This window comes from Kickxella alabastrina, assembly GCF_025024165.1.
Source record: "Kickxella alabastrina strain RSA 675 chromosome Unknown BX661scaffold_15, whole genome shotgun sequence".
In the NCBI taxonomy this organism is placed as follows: domain Eukaryota; kingdom Fungi; phylum Kickxellomycota; class Kickxellomycetes; order Kickxellales; family Kickxellaceae; genus Kickxella; species Kickxella alabastrina.
In genome coordinates, this window is record NW_026251486.1 from 530,631 (window position 1) to 549,598 (window position 18,968).

The window sequence follows — 18,968 nt, forward strand, 5'->3', positions numbered from 1 at the left end:
GAGGGTGGGAAAAAAAACAGCAACAGCAACACCCAGGATTATTGCCTGGCTGAGTTGCTCAAGAAGAGGGAGAGGGGGAGAGGGAGCCCGAGGCCTTTTGTTCAAAATCAGAATGACCGATTGAGATAAATAAGTAAATGTGAGACAATGACGTTGCTGGTGGTGACACTTGTATGCGTACGAGTTATAATGATCAAGTTTGAGTAACACCCGGAAAAACGTCGGGTTGGAAGAAAAACCCCTCCGGTGGTGGTTTTATGTTTATAGCCAGTTAGAAATCAGCGCAGTTGCTTATTGAGTGAATCTGACCAATCGATTGAAGAAACAGATATTTGTAATTCCAACAGCATTGAAATTCAACCAAAAATAAAAATGAACACAGGGAAGGGTGGAAGGGAGGAGGGGAGGGGAGGGGGGTGGGAGGGGGGTGGGAGGTTTGGTTGGCAGGAAAGGGGGCGAAAAATCCGATTACTCATCATCTGCGCATCTCGGATGATGTTTTGTTGACCGCCCCTTTTTTTTCTTCCTTTTTTGCGGTCAACAGAAAAAAAAGAGCGGAAATGCGAAAAAAGCGAGCTAAAATCCGTCATTTTCCACCCATAGAAAAAAGTATTGATGCCAAGAAATTATTATAAAAAATTTTACACAGTCGGGAGCCAATTTTTTCATACCGCATTTTTATTTATTTATTTATTTCTGTGTTCTCGAGCTCTTTTAATGTCTCGGAACCCTTACGCTCTGTGACTCTTTTTTTTCAATAACCAGTAGAGAAATTATATAAAGTCAATTAAATCCAGCCTCTTTTTTTTCTTGTTTTTCTGTCTAGCCTCTTGCCTGTTTTTTTAATTCTTTTTTAATTTTTTTCCTTTCTATTATATTTTCTTTCCTTCGAAAAAAAGCACAACAACAACAACAGACTTTTAATTATTATTTTTTTTGCTCTCCTATCTTTTTCTTTCTTTCTTTCTTTCTTTCTTTCTTTCCTTCCTTTTTTCTACTCTTTTTTCAGTGTACATGATATGTGTACAGACTACAAGCTATCCATTAGTTTTTTTTGATAGTTCATCACTAAACCAACCTAACCCTCCCTCCCTCCCTTATTTTTGTAACACCATCTCACTCATCAATACGGCTGCTTCTTGACTCTTTTCCTCACACATACAATATAACCTACACTCACACCTTAATATAATGCAGAACAGCAATAAACACGAAGTTTCTCCAGCCAACACACTTTACGATAACGCTTCAACAATGGGTGGAGCACAGGGCAAAAAAAAGTTTGCCCACTTCCGGCGGCTCTTCAGCAGCCTGCACAAAAAAAACCAACACAACCGCAAAGAGTCTTCGGATTCACAAAGCTCAACAACCACCACAAGCAACCCACATGAGCATGCACACCAGCTAATGGGCTTTTTCCGCTCAGGCAGCAGTGAGAGCGGCTCAGTGTCAGCAGCCGCGGCGGCGGCAGCGGCGCACGAGGGTCATGATGGAACCAGCCTGCAGAAGCGGTTGCGGCAACCGCCGACATCGTCCACGGTTATCCTGCGCCGGCCATCGACTGCCTCGTCATCGTCGACGGCCAGCGACGAGAATACGCCGGTTATCAGTGACCGCCCCACGGGGTTTATTTTGGAGACATACGGCGTGGCGGTGCGCACGATTGGGCAGGGCACGGGCGGATACGTTAAGCTGCACCAGGCTTGTGATGGGCGGTACTACGCCGTCAAGACGTTTACATTTCCGGATGCGGCGGACCGCACAAAGACCACGTCGACGAATATGAATGTGCGGCAGTGGAAGCATTTGCTGGATGAGGCTAGCTTCAGCCTGTCCCTGCGGCACCCCAACGTTATCCGTACGTACCAGTTTGTCAGGGAGAACGACGGAACAGTGTACAGCATCATGGAGTACTGCGAGAAGGATCTGTTTACAGTTGTGCAGGATGGGGGGTTGACCAAGGAGGACATTTCCAGACTGTTTTTCCAGCTTGTCTCCGGCGTGTGCTACTTGCATGAGAGCGCTCGGGTTGCGCACCGGGATATGAAGCTGGATAACTTGTGCGTGGATGAGGAGGGCAATCTGAAGATTATTGATTTCGGATGCTCCTCGACCTTCGATCCGCTGGCGCCAACGCAGACGCGGGGCATTTGCGGGTCAGACCCGTACATTGCGCCCGAGGTGTTTGTTCCCAGGGCGCAGTACGATCCGCGCAAGGTTGACGTGTGGGCGGTGGGGATCATTTACCTGGCGATGGTCTCAGGCCACTTTCCCTGGGAGGTGGCCAAGGAGGAGGACCCCAACTACACGCTGTATCTCAAGTTCCACGGCCGCGTTATCGACCATTGGCTGCCCAAGGACAGTCCTGCCAACTCGGTGATCAAGAGCATGCTGCAGATTGACCCCGAGGACCGTCCGACGATGGATGTGGTCATGCGGAGTGCGTGGATTGTCGGGCTGGGGGAGCAGTTTGGCCCGATGACTGGTGCCGGCGGTGCCGCCTCCACGGAGAGCGCTGCGGCTGCGGTTGCTTCTTGTGTGGGGTCGGCGGGGCTGTCCAAGTGCACCACGCTTTTGGCGGGTAATTCTTGCAGCAGTGGTGTTGCGGCAGCAACTGCGACTGCAACTGCAACTGCAACTGGAACAGCGACTGCGACTGCAACAGCGGCGTCCTTGGCTTCAGATGATGTCAAGGCGGTCAATGACGCCATGGCTACGTCTGGCATTTACGGGCACGCGCATGTTGCCGGGTACTCGTCAACGTCGACGGTCAGCTCTGGCCTGAGCATTTCGAGCGGGTATTGATACTCTTTAATTTATCATTTATCATTTGTAAATATAGCAAGTAAATGTTGAATTTTTTTTGGAAAGTGGCGTGATTTTAATGTAATTTAATTGATGTGGTTTTGTTTTTGCTGCTGCTGCTGTTGTTGTTGTTGTTGTTGTTGTTGTGACCACTGGTGGCCAAAGCGATCGTCTATCTCATAGAATTCTGTTAGAAATAGCAATCCTTTGTTTTTTTTGTATTGTTTGGCGAAAGAGAAACAAGCAAACAAGCAAGCAAACAAACAATGGCGGTGGGTATTGATGGTTGATGGTTGATGGTTGATGGTTGATGGTTGATGGTTGATGCGGGGGCGGCTAGATCCGCAATCAGACCCGCAATCGCAAATTAGCAAATGAAAATAATAATAATGATGATGCTGCTTTCTGTGGTCTTTTTTTTTTTTTTTTTTTTTTATATTTGGGCATTGTCGTCGCTGTCATCATCGTCACCCTCAGCGAAAGAAAAAAGAAAAGCCAAAAAGGGGGGGGGAGGGCACAACCTTCATTTTGTTTCTTCCCATTTTCAATTTCAATTTAAACCAAAATGGACAATGACCAAGCGGTGCAAGCTTACGTGGCGAAGCAAATAGAGCACACGGAGAAAGAGCGGTCCCTCGAGGCCGCACAGTCGCAGCAGCTACAAGCCGCCGTGGCACCGACAACGCTGCAGAAGCTCGGGCTCGCCCTGGTCAGCCTGCGAATCGTCCACGTGCGCACAGGGCTAGGCGGCCGCATGGCGCTCACCCTGGAGGCACCCATTGCGGGCGAGCCCTTGCAGCCAACAGTGCTGCGCGGCGGCGATATTGTCCGGGTTGAGGCGCCCGGAGGTAGCGGGAAAGCCAAGGGCGCGGGCGAGGACAACGAGGCGGCAATGAGCGGGGTGGTGGTCAGTGTGCGTGGCAATAGACTGGTGGTCTCGCTAGGGTCCGGGGACGAGGAGGTGCCGGGCGCGTGGCGGGAGCGGTGCACGGTGCGCAAACTGGCGAACGACACGACGTACCGAAGGATCCTCCACGCCCTGCGCGACCTCTCACAGTCCCCGCCGCCCCTCCTCGGCGTGCTCCTCGGCCACGCCCCGCGGCAGACAGCCGCCGACCCGGTGGCCTTCCCCCCGGACTCGCCGCTGAACGAGTCGCAGCGCAAAGCCGTGCGGCTGGCCGTGCAGTCCCGGGACGTCGCCCTGGTGCACGGCCCGCCGGGCACGGGCAAGACGCAGACCGTGGTGGAGATTGTGCGGCAGCTGCACGGCCGCGGCAGCCGCGTTCTGGTGTGCGCGCCGAGCAACACCGCCGTGGACAACCTCGTCGAGCGGCTCGCACGGCTGCGGCCCAGCATCCCGCTGGTGCGGCTCGGCCACGCCGCGCGCATCCTGCCGGCAGCCGCGGCGTACTCGCTGGACGCGCAGGCGAGCGCGTCGGACGACGGCGCGCTGCTGCGGGATGTGCGCGCCGAGCTGGACGCAGCGCTCGGCCGCGTGGCGGCGGTGCGCGGCAGCGGTGCGCGCCGCCGCGCGCATGAGGAGATCCGCCAGCTGCGGCGGGAGTTCCGCAGGCGCGAGGCGCTGGTGGTCGAGCGCACGGTGGGCAGCGCCCGCGTGGTCCTGTGCACGCTGGGCGGCGCGGCGGCGCGCGAGCTGCGCAGCCAAAGCTTCGGCGTCTGCATAGTCGACGAGGCGACGCAGGCGACCGAGGCCGAGTGCTGGGTGGCGGCGGCGCGCGCGCCAAGGCTGGTCCTTGCCGGCGACCACCACCAGCTGCCCCCCACCACCCGGCTCCCGCCCGGCGAGGCGCCCGCGACGATGTTTGGCCGCGTGCTTGGGCTTCCTGGCGCCGCGTGCATGCTGGAGACGCAGTACAGGATGCACCGGGCGGTCGCGCACGTGTCCGCGACGCTCCTTTACGGCGGCCGGCTGGTGCCGCACGCCGCGGTGGCCGACCATCTGCTGCGCGACCTTCCGGGCGTCGCGGCCACGGACGACACGTGCGCGCCGCTGGTGCTGCTCGACACGCTGGGCGCCGGCATGCTGGAGACGGCTGACCCGGCCACGCTGGTGCTGGCCGATGCCGAGAGCAAAAGCAACAGCGGCGAGGCTGCGCTCGTCCAGGCGCATGTCGCACGGCTGCTGGCTGCCGGCGTCGCGCCCGGCGCCATCGCCGTCATTTCGCCGTACACCGCGCAGGTGCGCGCGCTCAAAGCGCTGATGCGCGCACAGCATCCGGAGATCGAGGTCGGGTCGGTTGACGGCTTCCAGGGCCGCGAGAAGGACGCCGTGGTGCTGTCCCTGGTGCGCTGCAACGACGCGCACGACGCTGGCTTCCTCAAGGACTACCGCCGCATCAACGTCGCCGTCACCCGCGCCCGCCGCCACCTCTGCGTGGTCGGCGACAGCGAGACGCTTGGGAACGCGTCGCCGTTTTTGTCTGCCCTGTTCGCGCACCTGGAAGAGTGTGCGGACATACGGTATGTGGACCAGTGAAGGAAGAAGGAGAAGAAGAAGAAAAATGGAAAAATGAAGGCGGAAAAACAATGCCAGATTAGCTCAGCAAAAAAAAAAAAAAAAAAAAAAAAAAAAAAAAAAGCCGAAAAAGCCGAAAAAGCCGAACCTCATTTCAACACCTGCTTGCCAAACTCGTACGCCGAGATCATGATGGCGCAGGACGGCGCAACCTTCATCAGCCTGGGTGCCAGCCCGGCGAACAGTCCGCGGAGCCCGTCGACCGCTGCAATCTGCCGCATCACCTGCGCGAGTGACCGGCGGTGTCGGCGGTGCGCCTGCGCGTCCGCATGCTGCTCGATCTGCCTGCGCGTCTTTGCCACATCAAACGGCGTCGTCAACGCTGCCGCCACAACGCCGCTGGATGCCCCAGAGCAGAACGCCACCAGGATGTCCCTGCCACTGCCGCTGCCGCTGCCGCCGCCCGCGGGTTCTGCCGCCTTTAGCAGCGGCGCGTACACGTCGCGCCACCGCTCGTAGCCGAACCAGTAAATGGCCGAGAACGGCACGTCGCGCCACAGCGTCGGCACCAGCCCGCGCCACAGGGTGTGGATTCCGGATGCGCGGATGTTGGAGGAAACGCCGCGCATGACTGTTTTGAAATCGTGTGTGGCCGCAGACTGCATGCGGGTGCGGACGAGTTCTATTGGCGAGATTGCTGTTACTGCTGCGGTGCGTGCTAGGCACCCGGCCAGCAGTGCCGAGTATTTTTCGTATTCATGCCATGAGCTCCTTTGGATTCGCCGGCCTAGGTACTGCCGCAGGTAGTCGTAGCCGACAAAGTAGATGACGGTGGAGGGCCCGGAGGCTACCAGGGTGGGGGCTAGCCCGCGCCAAAGCGTGCGTGCGCCCTCGGTTTCTGCGATATGCCGCATTCCTGCCACTGTACCTACGACATGCTGCTGCTGCTGTACGCCGCGCATTGCCAAGGTCATTGCTTGTGGCGGCGCCGCAACAACCTCCCTGTACACTTGCCGCCACGCCGACCCACTGCTGCCATTGCTGCTGCTGCTGAAGAACCCTTTGTCTACGTCGACGCACAGGGACGCCAGCCGCTGTGGCCGCGCTTTGATCGCCGGATCACTCCCACATGCTGCCGAGCTGCTTGCCCGCCCATGATGATGGTGTGTCGCCTGCCATACGCGCACTGCTGGTGCGAGCGCTTGTGTGCGCACAAGTGTCCGTGACTGCTGCCGTGTTTTGACTACATCGAACGGTGTCATCAGGAGCGACGTTATTACTGCTCCCGTGCATGCTGATATTATTTTACTCTGCAGCCGTATTTCTACCACCTCTGACGACGACGGTTTTGTGGCTGTTGCCAAGTTGGCTTTTGATTCCACCGTCAAGGAAGCCATTCTATACTCTATAAAAAAAATATTAATTGAAAACTAATTTAAATTAAAAAAAAAAAAAAAAAAAGAGAGAGAGAAAGGAAATACGCATGCACACATACACCCCCCAATCATCACAAAAAAACCATTGTTCGGAATTTTTCTCCACTTATCAATCAACCCCCCTGCCTAATTATGAATCAGGCAAAAAAAATAAAATAAGGTCTCACCGAGATTCGAACTCGGGTTACCGGAATCAGAATCCGATGTGATAACCAGCTACACTATGAAACCCAGTGGTGGGAATGAATAGACTTTTTTGGAGCTACCAAGCCCTGTTGAACCACATAATTATATAATATATTATAGGTTAATATAACCCTTAAAAATATAATAAACCTTTAATTGAATCTATAATATATACTGTCAATTTATTTACCTTTTAAATTAAACAAAATCCACTATATATGCACTACTTTTAGCCACTACTTTTAACTGGCTTAAACGTTACCCATTAAACTTAATTAAAAACTATTATGTTTCGATGTTTAGCCTGCTCCTTCAAATATTTATATTTTTCACCCTCTTTCCAAAACACAACGTCTGCAACATACAAGGTAGTTTTACCAAATTTATCCATAAAATCAAACGAGCTAAACGGATTGAGCTTGTTTTTTTGGTTGTTAGTCCTATTATTTGTTTTTTTCTGTAAGTATAGTTCTAACAATTTAATTTCCGTGTTGCATATTTTATCAATATGTTCAATCAATACATTTTTAACCTCAATAAAATTCATATCATATGGAACACCCCAAGTTTTGTAAATTTCATTTATATTTTTAATTTTGCCTGTTAACGATGTTAAGTCGAAAGTTACATCGACCATACTAGGGTGCTTATTTATTGACACTGATGTTGATGTTGACGGTGACGGTGATGGTGACATTATCCTTTTTATTACTGGCATTGTTTTTGCTGTAAAATACAAATTCCTTGAATGAAAACAGTGACGGTGTTCTAGATAAAGTGGGTAGCTATGAGTTTACTGAGGAGTATATGAATTATAGTGAATACTGGAAAATGTGTGTGCTTGATGGAGAATAAAAAAATAGGGGAAAAAAGTCAGTTTTTATACTTCAAAACGCACGTCCATTTCGTCCAATATAGTATTGTAAAAAAATTCCCAGTTTTATTCCGCAAAAAATATTCATCAGTAAATGTTTTATAGCACTGTATGGAACCCATTTTTAACTATATAAAAATGACGCAGCCTACCTCAATCACAAGACAATGAATGAGTGTTTGAATTCATTTGCAAGCACTTTTTTTAAAAATGGCAGCTGAGGCCTTTATTAACTGTCAGACTGCTTTTGTAGCAAAAATGCTGCGTTGTATAATGCAGCTGTCAAAACATGGCAGCTTTTTATTTTTCAAAATAGTATTCCCCCTTTCTGCCTCACACCTTTGCACATAAATATCACACAATGAAAAGTGCCCCTTTTATTTTGTAGCAGGGTTGTGTCGTTTTAAAAACAACTTTTGTAGCTAAAAAAAACCTGCTGTCATGTTATGAGAGGGGGTGTAGGAGCACTACTGTAGTAGTGTTAGAAGTGTGTGATTTTATAAATGTTTTTTAATACCAAGGTTTCTAAAGTGCTACCAGCGCTGGCCTCGTCCTATAATATGTGTCTCCTTGTCTTTGTTGTACACTCCGCCAGGTATGCACTACGTTGGCGAGAAACTAGTTTTTCTGCGAGCAGCCCAGTCTCTTGACATGTCGACGTTGTGGTCTTTGTGTATACATGCTCACGCGTGTGCGTTATAAAACAGGGACCATACTTGGATGACATTATTAGTCCCCTTGATTTATCCCCCCCCCCATGGTCCAGTCTGTAGCCTATCAATCGGCATGATAACTGTTACGTTAAAAAAATATATATATTCAACAAAAATGAACTAGCGATTGATTCATTAATCAATCGCCAGAGACAAGCCGCAATTCCTTGCATCACAATAACGGAAACTTGTTTCACAATTCTCAAACTCAACATCCACTTTCATGTCCTCGAGCTCTGCAACACTGTATTGTATAATGCAGCTCTGTCGAAACATAACAATTTGTGAAAAAAGGATAATAAAATTATATTTACAAAATTGCAGAAAACAGTGAACACTATGCTTACAAAGGCACTGCATCAGCTTTTAATGCTTTTGCAAGATATCAACCAATACCTAAGCAATTAGTAGGTTTTTGTATTTAAGTCAGCGCATGTAATTTTATGTATGACTGCACTATCGATTATAATAGTTTTTGTAATAGTTCCTGTAATAGTTCCTGTAATACTCGCAATTGTGGTAGTAATAGTAGTAATTGTAGTAGTACACATAGTCGTTGTATCGCTTTATTGCTCTTGCTCTGCGGTTGATAATATTTATAGGTTCAAAATCTCCCGGTTTCATGCTTCCCTCCCACGCACGCTGTTTTGGTCTATTTGCATTGTTTGAAAGCAACACAATTTTTCCTTTTACTCTAATACATGAATCCAGTTTCAAATTAACATCATAGTTTATATTCTTTGAAATAAACGTGTCCCTGCCGTCAAGCTTCTCCACTCTGCCGTTTCTTACTAAATGCAATACAACATGTTCAACGTCCAAATGATGCTCTTGTTTTAAGTATCCTTCTAAGCAGCCCTTGACTGCGTCCATGGTATAGTCGTTGAAAAAAGTAAAGTGTATTTGTGGTTCAATTTGTCCTAGCCTCAAATACTTACTTCCGTCTGGCCGTGTTTCTTCTCTTAGCACCTTGAGATACCTGCATGTCGTAGTGTTAATGTTAACCGATAGCTGCTTAATAGTGACCATGAGGTTCTTGTTCTATGGAATAGTTGGTGTGCAGCTGAAAAAATATGTAATGAAAATAAGGAGTGGTAAAAAATATATATATGAATGTGGTATATTGCTATTAAAAGCAAGAACAACGCGCAATAAATAATATGTACACTACTCCAATTTATAAATAAATAAAACTGAATCCTTCACCACTTTATAGAAAAAATTCTTAACATGAATCTTTCACCGCTTTATAGAAAAAAAACTCTTAACATGAATCTTTCACCGCTTTATAGAAAGAAACTTTTGACATGAATATTTACTTATTGAAACAAGACTACATCCATTATTTGAATATGGCTGACATGTATTAATTACTTGATCTATGCTTAATTATATTTCATACAAATACAATTACATTTGTTTTATGAAAACTAACCATTTAAGCGCTTGATTTGCAGATGTTGCAATTAGCAATAAGCTAAACGTAAAAAGTAACCCTGAACAACTCACCATTTAAAGCTGTAAAAGCTTGCAACCAAAAGAAAACCAGGTGCTCACAGATCTTGTGAAGCCATTGTTTTTTGCTCCATATGACCTTGATTGAAATACTATCGTTGAGCGAGTGTGCACAATTATCACAATTGTAACAATAGCAAAAACGCGTAATACGCAATGACAGAGTAACGGTTATTGTTTATGTTTCTGACGATATATGCCCTAACTTTACAAATTAATCTGACAAAGAAAAGAAAAAAGAGTAAAAAAATGTTTGCTATAAAAGCTGACCAACTGCCAGCTTTAAAATTCGAGCTATATATCAATACTTTAGTGCTCAGCTTCTGCTATATCTTTGTAACTAACTTTTTTTAATATGTATATGTATGATCCGCATGACCCGCACAAGCCTAAACCCGGGGAGCACGACAAAGAGAGAATCTGCCATGAATGCAGGAACCCAATACCGTACATTGACTACGAACAACATCTTATTGACCATGGAAGACAAAAAAGAAAGGAGAATCTCATTAGAGGAAGAGAAAAATACAGACTCCAGTGGGAGGAGGAGAAGCAGAACAAGAAGCAGCACCAGAATCAGAACTGGTGAATTGATTGGGGAGTATTTCTCCTTAAACCAATTTTTTTTACAGTTAACGCATATTTGAACATTTTAAATAAAAAATCTTGCAAAAAAATACACTACTAATCTTAGTGTGCGTTTTTGCTACAACAGCGCTCGGTTGCTAAGATCAATTAACAGAAACAATTTTATATTCTGCTTATGTTTCTCGTGACATGTCAGGAAAAATTCATGTCTAAAATGACATGTACACATGATACCAATTGCAATTGCAATTACGCAACTGTGAAAAAAAGCAATCTCAAATATTTTACATTAAATTGAATTTCTATTAATATCCATGAACTGAAAACATATAAAGAATGCTACTTTTTGCATATATCTCTTTTTTTAAATTCAACCTTTACTTTTATTTTTTTTACTGACGGTACTGACTAAATTTTACACTTTAACTATGCCTGAGCCTTACCATTATGCCGCCGGTTACATAGACTATTTCCCGAATCCAGGCCCCTGGACTTGTCCGAAATGTAAGGAAACCGCCGAGACATGGTTGAAATATGTAATACATGCATCCAGCCACAAAGCTTCTACTGCTGAGCAGCCGCAGAGCCGAGATGACCAAGATACTACGCACAAATAAGCAGAACCAAGACGGATATTTTTCCATGAGCTATGTTATTAATAAAAATAAAAGATATGCAAAAAATGGCTTTTTGAAATAAAGCAATTAAAGCGCACAGAATGACCTGTGTAATCACAGGTTCATTTTTTTGAACACGCATAAATTAAATGACTCTGGTGACATGTTTGTGTCACAGTTACATCAGCTATTGAAAAGCCAAAAAAATTTCGTAGCGTGCGTTTGCAAAGCTACAAAATGTGAGAAGAGTGGGATTCGAACCCACGCCTACGAGTAGACCACGACCTGAACGTGGCGCCTTAGACCAACTCGGCCATCTTCCCAAAAGTTAGTAAACTAATTCACTCACTGATATTCGTGACTTTACCAACATACATTACAAGACTGTCAACACTAAGACGTCATCACTTTGATTGTTTTATCTGCATTGAGCTTTGTAGAAACCGAAACCTATCAAAAACCTGGACAGCCACCATTATCGAATGACGTTTGCCAACCAGCACCCACAACACTCCCAACACATCCTTATCAAGACGAATCTAGCCGGCAACAGCCTTGTCGACGTTTCCACAAGATTCCACACACTCCGGTGGAATATTCGTACTATATCGACCAGCAGACAGGACTTCGCAAGATGCTGTTCCGACCTCGCCTCCCGACGACTATAAAAATACACTACGCCCCAAGCCATTAAAACCTGAAGACACAGACAAATATTTAGATAAAGATTTAGACCAACATCCAGATACTGCACACAATAAATAGCTCTTCCCCCTTTTCTTGTTTTCCTCAATCACAGCCACTGTTTTTATTATTTGAACCAGAATCTATTATTGCCATTTTAGTTACCCCCATCAGGCAACAACACCGAAATTGATTGCGTTAACAATTATGTCAGCAATATTGGTCACTCAAAAGTCTAACAAACCGACTATATGTTGATGTACATAATAGTTAGTCATTAATTCCTGCAGATTGCAAAAACACATCAATCAATTCGCAAGCATAAAATCAAGGGTAATAATTGTCAGCATTCAAAAATCATATTTCACCGCTCGAACATTTGATGTTTGTCATAGCAAACAGTGTTATTGATGGGTTTAAGCATTTGTGCTGGAGTGGGGGTTGGTATATTTTTTTGTCGCCACAATACATTCGAGTATAAACGATGCAGGTCATACCAAACAAAACAAAAATAAACGTTACAAAAAAATATTTATTCACTTTTATTTATACTTTTTATCATGTCGACAATTGGCAAATTTTTTCTCAGCTACGCGAAGGATGACCTGTCAGTTGAAGTATGTAAGGCGCTTCTGACTTGCTCATCTTTTACATGGGTAGATCAGCCTCTAAAATCCCTGAGCGGCAAATTTAGCCAGTGCATTAGTGAAAAGCCAATTCTTATGGAGGTTGATAATTTTGGAAACAATTTTTTATTTGTACAGTTGGTACGATAGAGCTATATCTTGCAAAGCAGCTTAAAATTTTACTTGATGCAAATTTTAAACAAGCAGTTATGCAAACCCAGGTTCGCGGCCATATCAACAAATTGTACAAGCATGCTATTATGGCCAGGGATAGTTCTGAGATTGGGGCGATTCAGCGATTAAGGGGTTTAAGGGATTTCTGGACAAATTTGTCCATAGTCGGCAGAGGACCAAATGGGCGTATGGAAATGATGGCTTCGGCTTTAACCGTACCTTTATTTACATTGATATTGCGCTCAGAATTGTTGTTCAAATCGTTGAGCCGATTATAAACCATATTTCACACTCTGCACTTGGGCTCATTGAACAGATTGGACTTCCTGTATTGGATAATCATCATTGCCAGTATATTAAAATTATTCCGTATAAGCCATATTGCGCCATTTTAGACGCCAGACTCGCCACTCTTTGCCCACCTGCCGCCGAGACCAGCAATGCTTCAGCGAAGTCTGAGTAAATTATTTTTCAACATCATAATAAAACGACATGCTTTTCTTTACACATTCAATCTGCTCACCAAAATATTTTAAAAAATGGGAAGGATACTAGTATTGACATCAACAAAAAAAGAAACAAAGTACTGGTAACATATACACATAAAACACTAACACCCCGAACCCCGACAAAACCAGACAAACTGGGAAATAAAGGGTCAGACAGACAAATAATACCAAAGCAATACAAAACAAGAAAATGACAGCAAAACAAAGAAAAGGCCAAAAAATAAGGTCAGTTTTATTACGTCATAAGTACTAGTGTCTCATTTATTTTGACAATACAAAGGGGAAAACCCCCCCACCACGCATTCGCTCTTCTCAGCAAGAAACAAAGGAAAAGAGTATACAGCAATCCCCACATGCAAAGGGCATATTTCTTTGTAAGAGGAAGAATTGTTTCGGTCCGACTGAACAAAAAAAAGGCAAGAGGATTTACATTATATACAATAATAAAGAAAGGAAAGAAAAAGAGAAAAAATGGACCAAAAGCGGATAACGAAATCAGAATGAAAAAACAAGGGCAAATGTCGCAAAAAAAAAGTGTCCCCTCCTCTTCATCATTTCCGTCACTTTTTTCATTCTTACTTTCTGTTCTTGTTTTTTTTATCTTTGAAACGACAAAAAAAAAACATATTCCTTGGGCATATTTTTCTTTATTACTACTATTTTTCTTTATTCCTTCCACATAATTACGTATCGCTCATCCCTCTCCCACATAGTCACTTTATATATACTTTTATTTATTTCGTTGCGCTGGTCGTACTTTTCATTACAACAATGAGCACTCGACTATTACTATTACTCGTGCTTATAATCCGAACTATAACCATGGCTCTCGGTCTACCAGTATCTGGGACGGATGAAGGCGAAGTCGGCGAAATAGACAATAAAGCAGAGGTCATAACAGCAGGCGGGCCCGGTGCTCCAGTCAACACTATTCCCCAGGGAACCAGCAAATGCTCAACAGGATGCGGTATCGGTATCGGTATTGGTTGCGCGGTGGCCGTGTTGCTGTTTTCGTTCATCTTTGTCATGGCGCGTAGACATAAGCGGCAATTGCATCATTTATGGATGTATAAAAGATGGGAGTCTAAGCATAAGGAGTTGCCTGATAAGCCTGTGCCTGTGCCTCCTACGCCTTCCAAAATCTAAATAATCAAAGTCATTTATCCCCTTTTATTTTCCTAAACTAGCATGCCTTTTCGTTCCTTTCTTTCACTTCATTAATCGTAAAGCTTTTTCATACATACATAAATATATTTGTTATTGTATTGTATCGTATCGTATATAATTGAAATTTTTTTAAAAAGACAACCAAGTCAAAAGATTATCATTTTTCATTCATACTCCCCAAACCACCAGAACTATCTTAATGCTTGGCAGCAAAAATAGCCAAAAGAGTCTGCCAAACCGCCGCAGGCTTCTGCGCAGCATCAACCTTCCTCAGGATACCGCGCTTCGCATAGTACTCAGCCACAGGGGCAGTCTGCTTATGATAAGTCTCCAGTCTCTTAACCAAAGTGGCCTCGTTATCATCCGACCTCTGAATCAGCGGCTCTCCAGTAATATCATCGGTCATCACAGTCTTCGGCGGGCTAAAGATCTTATGATAAGAGCGACCCGATGCCGGATGCACCAATCTCCCGGTGATTCTAGCTACCAAAAGACTATCATCAATAAGCAACTCCACAGCATGATCCAAATTCTGATTACGCCCATCAAGCATCTCGTCAAGCTTCTCGGCCTGAACTACCGTACGAGGGAACCCATCGAGGATGAATCCGTTCTTGCACTCCTTGTTGCCCTCAATATTATCCTTGATCATACCAACCATGATTTCGTCGCTCACAAGACCGCCAGCATCCATGATCTTCTTCGCTTGCTTGCCCAGGTCACTGCCAGAGCTCACAGCTGCCCGCAGCATGTCACCAGTGGCCAGGTGGCAAACGCAGAACTTTTCCGCAATACGAGGTGCCTGGGTACCCTTGCCTATAAATGGGGTTTTGTAGCTTTTTTGTATGTTTTAGTTGTAAAGTATTATAAAGCTTGTATTTGTGTTGTTGAATTCAAGAAAAAGTAAATTTAGACTATTTCTCTTGCTTATAAACTTACCGGAGCCGGGAGGACCCATGATGACCATGCGCAGAGCCTTGGGGAGCTTAAAATCGTCAGTGGAGGACATTTTCAAAAAGAATGAAACGAAAAAGGAAGAGAAGGGAGGGTTAAAAAACAAAGATTTAAATAAGTTAAATTTAAAAAAAAGTTTTTTATTACTAACACAGCAAACACGAGAAAAAAGCAAAAAAGCAAAAAGGCAAAAAAAGAAAAAAAAAGGAGAGGAAAAAAGGGGGTGATGCTACGTGGAAATAAGAATGAAACGCCTCAACTGTGAAACCACTCCCATTAAAAAAATTCGACCCAACCCAGCCCAAGAAACCAGACCAAACCAAACTTTTTATTTGTAAAAGAGCTCTGGCTTTTTGAATCGGTAAAGATAAGAAACGCAAAGTTGGCCAACACATCTTGGAAAAGGGAAATCAATTCATTGGTTCTGATTGGCCGAAAAGAAGCCCAGAAAAAAGTACGCGGTTGTGATGGGTCGGTTTTTTCTCGTACTTCTCGCTTGCAAAGTTGGGGAAAAGTCAGGGAGAGAAGTCAGGGATTTAACGTGCTTTTTCAATAGAGAAGTTGGGAGATATTGAACAGTTATATCAACAAATATGACTAGACCAAGGCTCTGTAGGAAGTCTCGCTTTTTAATATGGCCTGGGTCCCCTTTCTTCGTCGGATTCTTGTTATTGTAATTTTAATTTATTTGCAAAAAGTTTAAAACAAAAAAATATAATGTGACTGTCATTTTGCTCCCAAAAAATCAAAAAATCAAAAAATCAAACCTATTTTTTTAAATACTTTTTGGTTTCAGTACTTTTGGTACATCTTGTTGAGTACACTCTCAAAGCGCGATATGAACACGTTGACGTGTGCACTGGTCAGCGTAAGCATGGGACGAAAGCGCACAGACGCTTCGCCCGAGCCGCCCATATTGACACCCTCCAGGCGCATAAGGTGGATCAGCTCAGCACGTATCTCAGGTGTCGGACAATCAAAGGCCAAAAAGGTGCCCTGGCCGCGCACATTCGACACCAAGCGGTGGTAGCGGATGGACAGGGGTTTCAGGTGCGAGACAAGGTAGGATCCGGTCGACTGCACCTGCGAAATCAGATCCTTGTCCAGAACCTCAGCCACAATAGCGCGCGTCAGAAGCGTGCGCGGCACATCGCCCATCCACGTGTTAAAGTTACGGTACGGCTGATCGGGCACCAGCTCCTTTGTGTGGTAGAACCCGGCAGCCTGCATTTTCTTGGAAAAGGTGACCATGTCCGGGGGTGAGTCCAGCGCCCACTGCTCGTGGGCCCAGAACGATCCGGTCGCCGCGCACCCGGTCTGCACCTCGTCGACAATCATCAGCACGCCGTGTTCGCGCGTAATGCGCCGCAGGCCGCGGAAGAAGTCAGGCGATGCCTGGCGGTCACCGCCCTCGCTCTGGATGGGCTCGACAATGACAGCAGCGATGGGCACAGGGTTGGACCGCAGGATCTCTTCGGTCTCGGCCAAGCACCGCTTCTCCTCCTGCGCATTCTCCTCAGCGTGCTTGTCCAGCGGGTAGCGCAGCTGCGGGAAGGGCGCGTGCGGCCAGGGGAATGCCGGGATATCCATCTTGTGTAGTGCCTTGGACCGTGTGGTGCTCAGCGCCCCGAAAGTGCGCCCGTGGAAGCCGGACGAGAACGAGAGGATGGCGACGTTGGGAGATCCCGGCGGGCGGTTGTCCATGACGGACTCCAGCTCGGCCGCCGAAAAGACGCCGGAGCTGCGGCGCATGCGCGCATAATGGATGAAGGCGGCCTTGTATGCGATCTCGTTAGCGTCAGACCCGTGCGCTGACGTGAAGACCATGTCCAGGCCGGCCGGGTGCACGCGCAGGAGTGAGTCCTCCAGCAGCTGCGGCCAGTCGGCCGACGGGTAGACACCCAGTGCCGGGCGGTTAGCCAGCGCCGTCGCCATCTGGTCACTGCGCGCGGCTGCCAGGATGGCCGAATTGTTGTAGCCCACAGGGATGGAGGCGATCTGGCAGTACATGTCGAGCAGCTGGTTGCCGTCGGCATCGACAATGTAGTTGCCGACCGACTTTTCGTAGTCGCCCACGAATGCCGCCGCGCGCGTGTCTTGCATTGCGCTCAGGTGCTTTAGTGAGGCCAGCGATGCCGGGCCCGGGATCTCGCTGGTGACCACGCTGGGCTCGCGCGGCTCGACCAGCTGCGACATGGCGCGCACTCGGGCAAACTGTGGCTGCAGGCGCGCGTTCCCCAGGCGCAGGGTACGCGCAGCGGCGGCAGTGGTGTTGATTCTTCCGAGCATGGCTTTGGTTGGAATGTAGTTTTTTATTTATTACAGATTAGAGAGCAGGCTTGAAAATATAGAACAGAACAGAACAGAAGAGAGAAGAATAATGGGTGTCGAGGGGAAAATATTAGGTTTGCCTAAAAGCGGACTGCAATGGTGAAGAGGTGAGGAGAAAAGACGAAAGCAGCGCCGAATCAGCTGCATAATTTATACTCTGGCGTGGGGTATATGCGTGCCGGTTGTTGTGGCAGCAAACAGCGCATACATCCCACGCTTTTCTCTCTTTCCCTCTCTCCCCTGATCCAGAAGCAAGGTTGTACAGAGAGCGTGACTGCTGAAGCCGGATATTAGAGAGCCAGCTCGCCAGCAAATCTGCCATGGCCATCGACATCGCCATTGCATAGGCACGCTTGCCTGGTGCTTGATTGTTTGCTTGTCTGCAAGTTCAGAGCGTGAGAACGCAGCGCAAACCCAGAAACCAAAAAGCGGACAATAAAAAAGGAGGCCCAGTCTCCGAGTCAGTTAACCTTGCCATCATGGTCATCGTCAAAGATGCTGCCCACATGCGCAACCATCTTCCCAGCCAGCCGCAGCGCGCTCATCTCCCTGGCATCACGCCAAAACATGGCAAAATATCTGCGCTGCATGCCGCTGGTCCACGAATCCTTCAGCATTCCGCACATCCTGACACCTGGCTGCACAACCTCCCAGGCAAACCGCTGTGCCTCGCCCTGCCACCGCACAATGGCCTGATCCATAGCCTCAACCCGCACAAACTTCTTCCTCTCCTCCTCGTCCGGCAAAATATCTCGAACAATGCGTTGACTGACAATTCCCTTGCCCTCGAATTTGGCATACTCAGTGATATTCTGTGTGCCGCGAACACGGACGATTTGCCACCGGGTCAGCCACCGCAGCCCCCATCTGTCTGTCCACGGCTGCGTTTTGCGCTGTTGCAGTTGCGCTTGAGCCATTTGTCGCGTAAGGTTCTCTAGGCATACCAGACGGCCTGTGAGTGGTGGGCCGGAGGGTGTGGGGTCGATGTAGGAGTGCGTGACTATGCAGAGTCGCGCAGGTGTGTGGTCCGTTGGTAAGGCCTGGCGGTTCTTCACTTTGGTCCGCGTTTGCTCTACCTCGGACCATGTCGGGCGCTCGGGCGCCGATGTTCCTGGCGCGGGGACAAGGATGTTGGTGTTGGAGTCGTTATTAGTGCTGGCGTCGGTATTGGTGCTGGTATCGCTGGGCGCACGGCCACTACTGTTTGCCTCGTCGATTGACATTAATTAAAGAGAGTAAAAATTGGAATTGGAATTGGAATTGAAATCAAAATCGAAATGGAACAAAATGGAAAAAAGCAAAAAAAGAAAAAA

At 47.1% G+C, this 18,968-nt stretch overlaps 9 protein-coding genes and 2 non-coding genes across 11 annotated transcripts; 3 read left to right on the forward strand and 8 right to left on the reverse strand.

Moving 5' to 3' along the window:
* The first annotated feature begins 698 nt into the window (after nucleotides 1-698).
* BX661DRAFT_184444 (kinase-like domain-containing protein) lies at nucleotides 699-2,851 on the forward strand. The gene has a single exon (XM_051536506.1). It carries the CDS (start codon nucleotides 1,192-1,194, stop codon nucleotides 2,803-2,805), a length of 1,614 nt encoding a protein of 537 aa, XP_051390875.1. The 5' UTR covers nucleotides 699-1,191; the 3' UTR covers nucleotides 2,806-2,851.
* A 372-nt stretch (nucleotides 2,852-3,223) lies between these two features.
* Nucleotides 3,224-5,404, forward strand: BX661DRAFT_184445 (P-loop containing nucleoside triphosphate hydrolase protein). Its single transcript, XM_051536507.1, has one exon. It carries the CDS (start codon nucleotides 3,371-3,373, stop codon nucleotides 5,300-5,302), a length of 1,932 nt encoding a protein of 643 aa, XP_051390876.1. The 5' UTR covers nucleotides 3,224-3,370; the 3' UTR covers nucleotides 5,303-5,404.
* A 26-nt stretch (nucleotides 5,405-5,430) lies between these two features.
* BX661DRAFT_144112 (mitochondrial carrier domain-containing protein) lies at nucleotides 5,431-6,678 on the reverse strand (the record flags this gene model as incomplete). Its single annotated transcript, XM_051533032.1, has 2 exons — nucleotides 5,431-6,375; nucleotides 6,496-6,678. 2 exons carry the CDS (start codon nucleotides 6,676-6,678, stop codon nucleotides 5,431-5,433), a joined length of 1,128 nt encoding a protein of 375 aa, XP_051390877.1.
* Nucleotides 6,679-6,875: 197 nt separating this feature from the next.
* On the reverse strand, nucleotides 6,876-6,948 carry BX661DRAFT_t76. The gene has a single exon. It is a non-coding gene; the product is annotated as a tRNA-Gln (tRNA).
* Nucleotides 6,949-8,841: 1,893 nt separating this feature from the next.
* BX661DRAFT_37171 (uncharacterized protein) lies at nucleotides 8,842-10,270 on the reverse strand. Its single transcript, XM_051539111.1, has 2 exons — nucleotides 9,926-10,270; nucleotides 8,842-9,469 (listed from the first exon to the last, which is right to left on the reverse strand). The coding sequence occupies exons 1-2, from the start codon at nucleotides 10,000-10,002 to the stop codon at nucleotides 8,947-8,949; spliced, it is 600 nt and encodes a 199-aa protein (XP_051390878.1). The 5' UTR covers nucleotides 10,003-10,270; the 3' UTR covers nucleotides 8,842-8,946.
* A 651-nt stretch (nucleotides 10,271-10,921) lies between these two features.
* Nucleotides 10,922-11,281, reverse strand: BX661DRAFT_184449 (uncharacterized protein; the record flags this gene model as incomplete). Its single annotated transcript, XM_051536508.1, has 1 exon — nucleotides 10,922-11,281. A coding segment is annotated over exon 1 (218 nt), but the record flags the coding sequence as incomplete, so codon positions are not given.
* A 169-nt stretch (nucleotides 11,282-11,450) lies between these two features.
* On the reverse strand, nucleotides 11,451-11,533 carry BX661DRAFT_t75. The gene has a single exon. It is a non-coding gene; the product is annotated as a tRNA-Leu (tRNA).
* Nucleotides 11,534-13,757: 2,224 nt separating this feature from the next.
* BX661DRAFT_184451 (uncharacterized protein) lies at nucleotides 13,758-14,445 on the forward strand. The gene has a single exon (XM_051536510.1). It carries the CDS (start codon nucleotides 13,975-13,977, stop codon nucleotides 14,347-14,349), a length of 375 nt encoding a protein of 124 aa, XP_051390880.1. The 5' UTR covers nucleotides 13,758-13,974; the 3' UTR covers nucleotides 14,350-14,445.
* BX661DRAFT_206221 (adenylate kinase-domain-containing protein) lies at nucleotides 14,446-15,561 on the reverse strand. The gene is made up of 2 exons (XM_051538617.1): nucleotides 15,310-15,561; nucleotides 14,446-15,186 (listed from the first exon to the last, which is right to left on the reverse strand). Exons 1-2 carry the CDS (start codon nucleotides 15,377-15,379, stop codon nucleotides 14,567-14,569), a joined length of 690 nt encoding a protein of 229 aa, XP_051390881.1. The 5' UTR covers nucleotides 15,380-15,561; the 3' UTR covers nucleotides 14,446-14,566.
* A 555-nt stretch (nucleotides 15,562-16,116) lies between these two features.
* On the reverse strand, nucleotides 16,117-17,520 carry BX661DRAFT_144043 (4-aminobutyrate aminotransferase; the record flags this gene model as incomplete). The annotated part of the gene is made up of 1 exon (XM_051533028.1): nucleotides 16,117-17,520. One exon carries the CDS (start codon nucleotides 17,518-17,520, stop codon nucleotides 16,117-16,119), a length of 1,404 nt encoding a protein of 467 aa, XP_051390882.1.
* Nucleotides 17,521-18,116: 596 nt separating this feature from the next.
* Nucleotides 18,117-18,878, reverse strand: BX661DRAFT_171906 (uncharacterized protein; the record flags this gene model as incomplete). The annotated part of the gene is made up of 1 exon (XM_051533741.1): nucleotides 18,117-18,878. One exon carries the CDS (start codon nucleotides 18,876-18,878, stop codon nucleotides 18,117-18,119), a length of 762 nt encoding a protein of 253 aa, XP_051390883.1.
* Nucleotides 18,879-18,968: the final 90 nt, after the last annotated feature.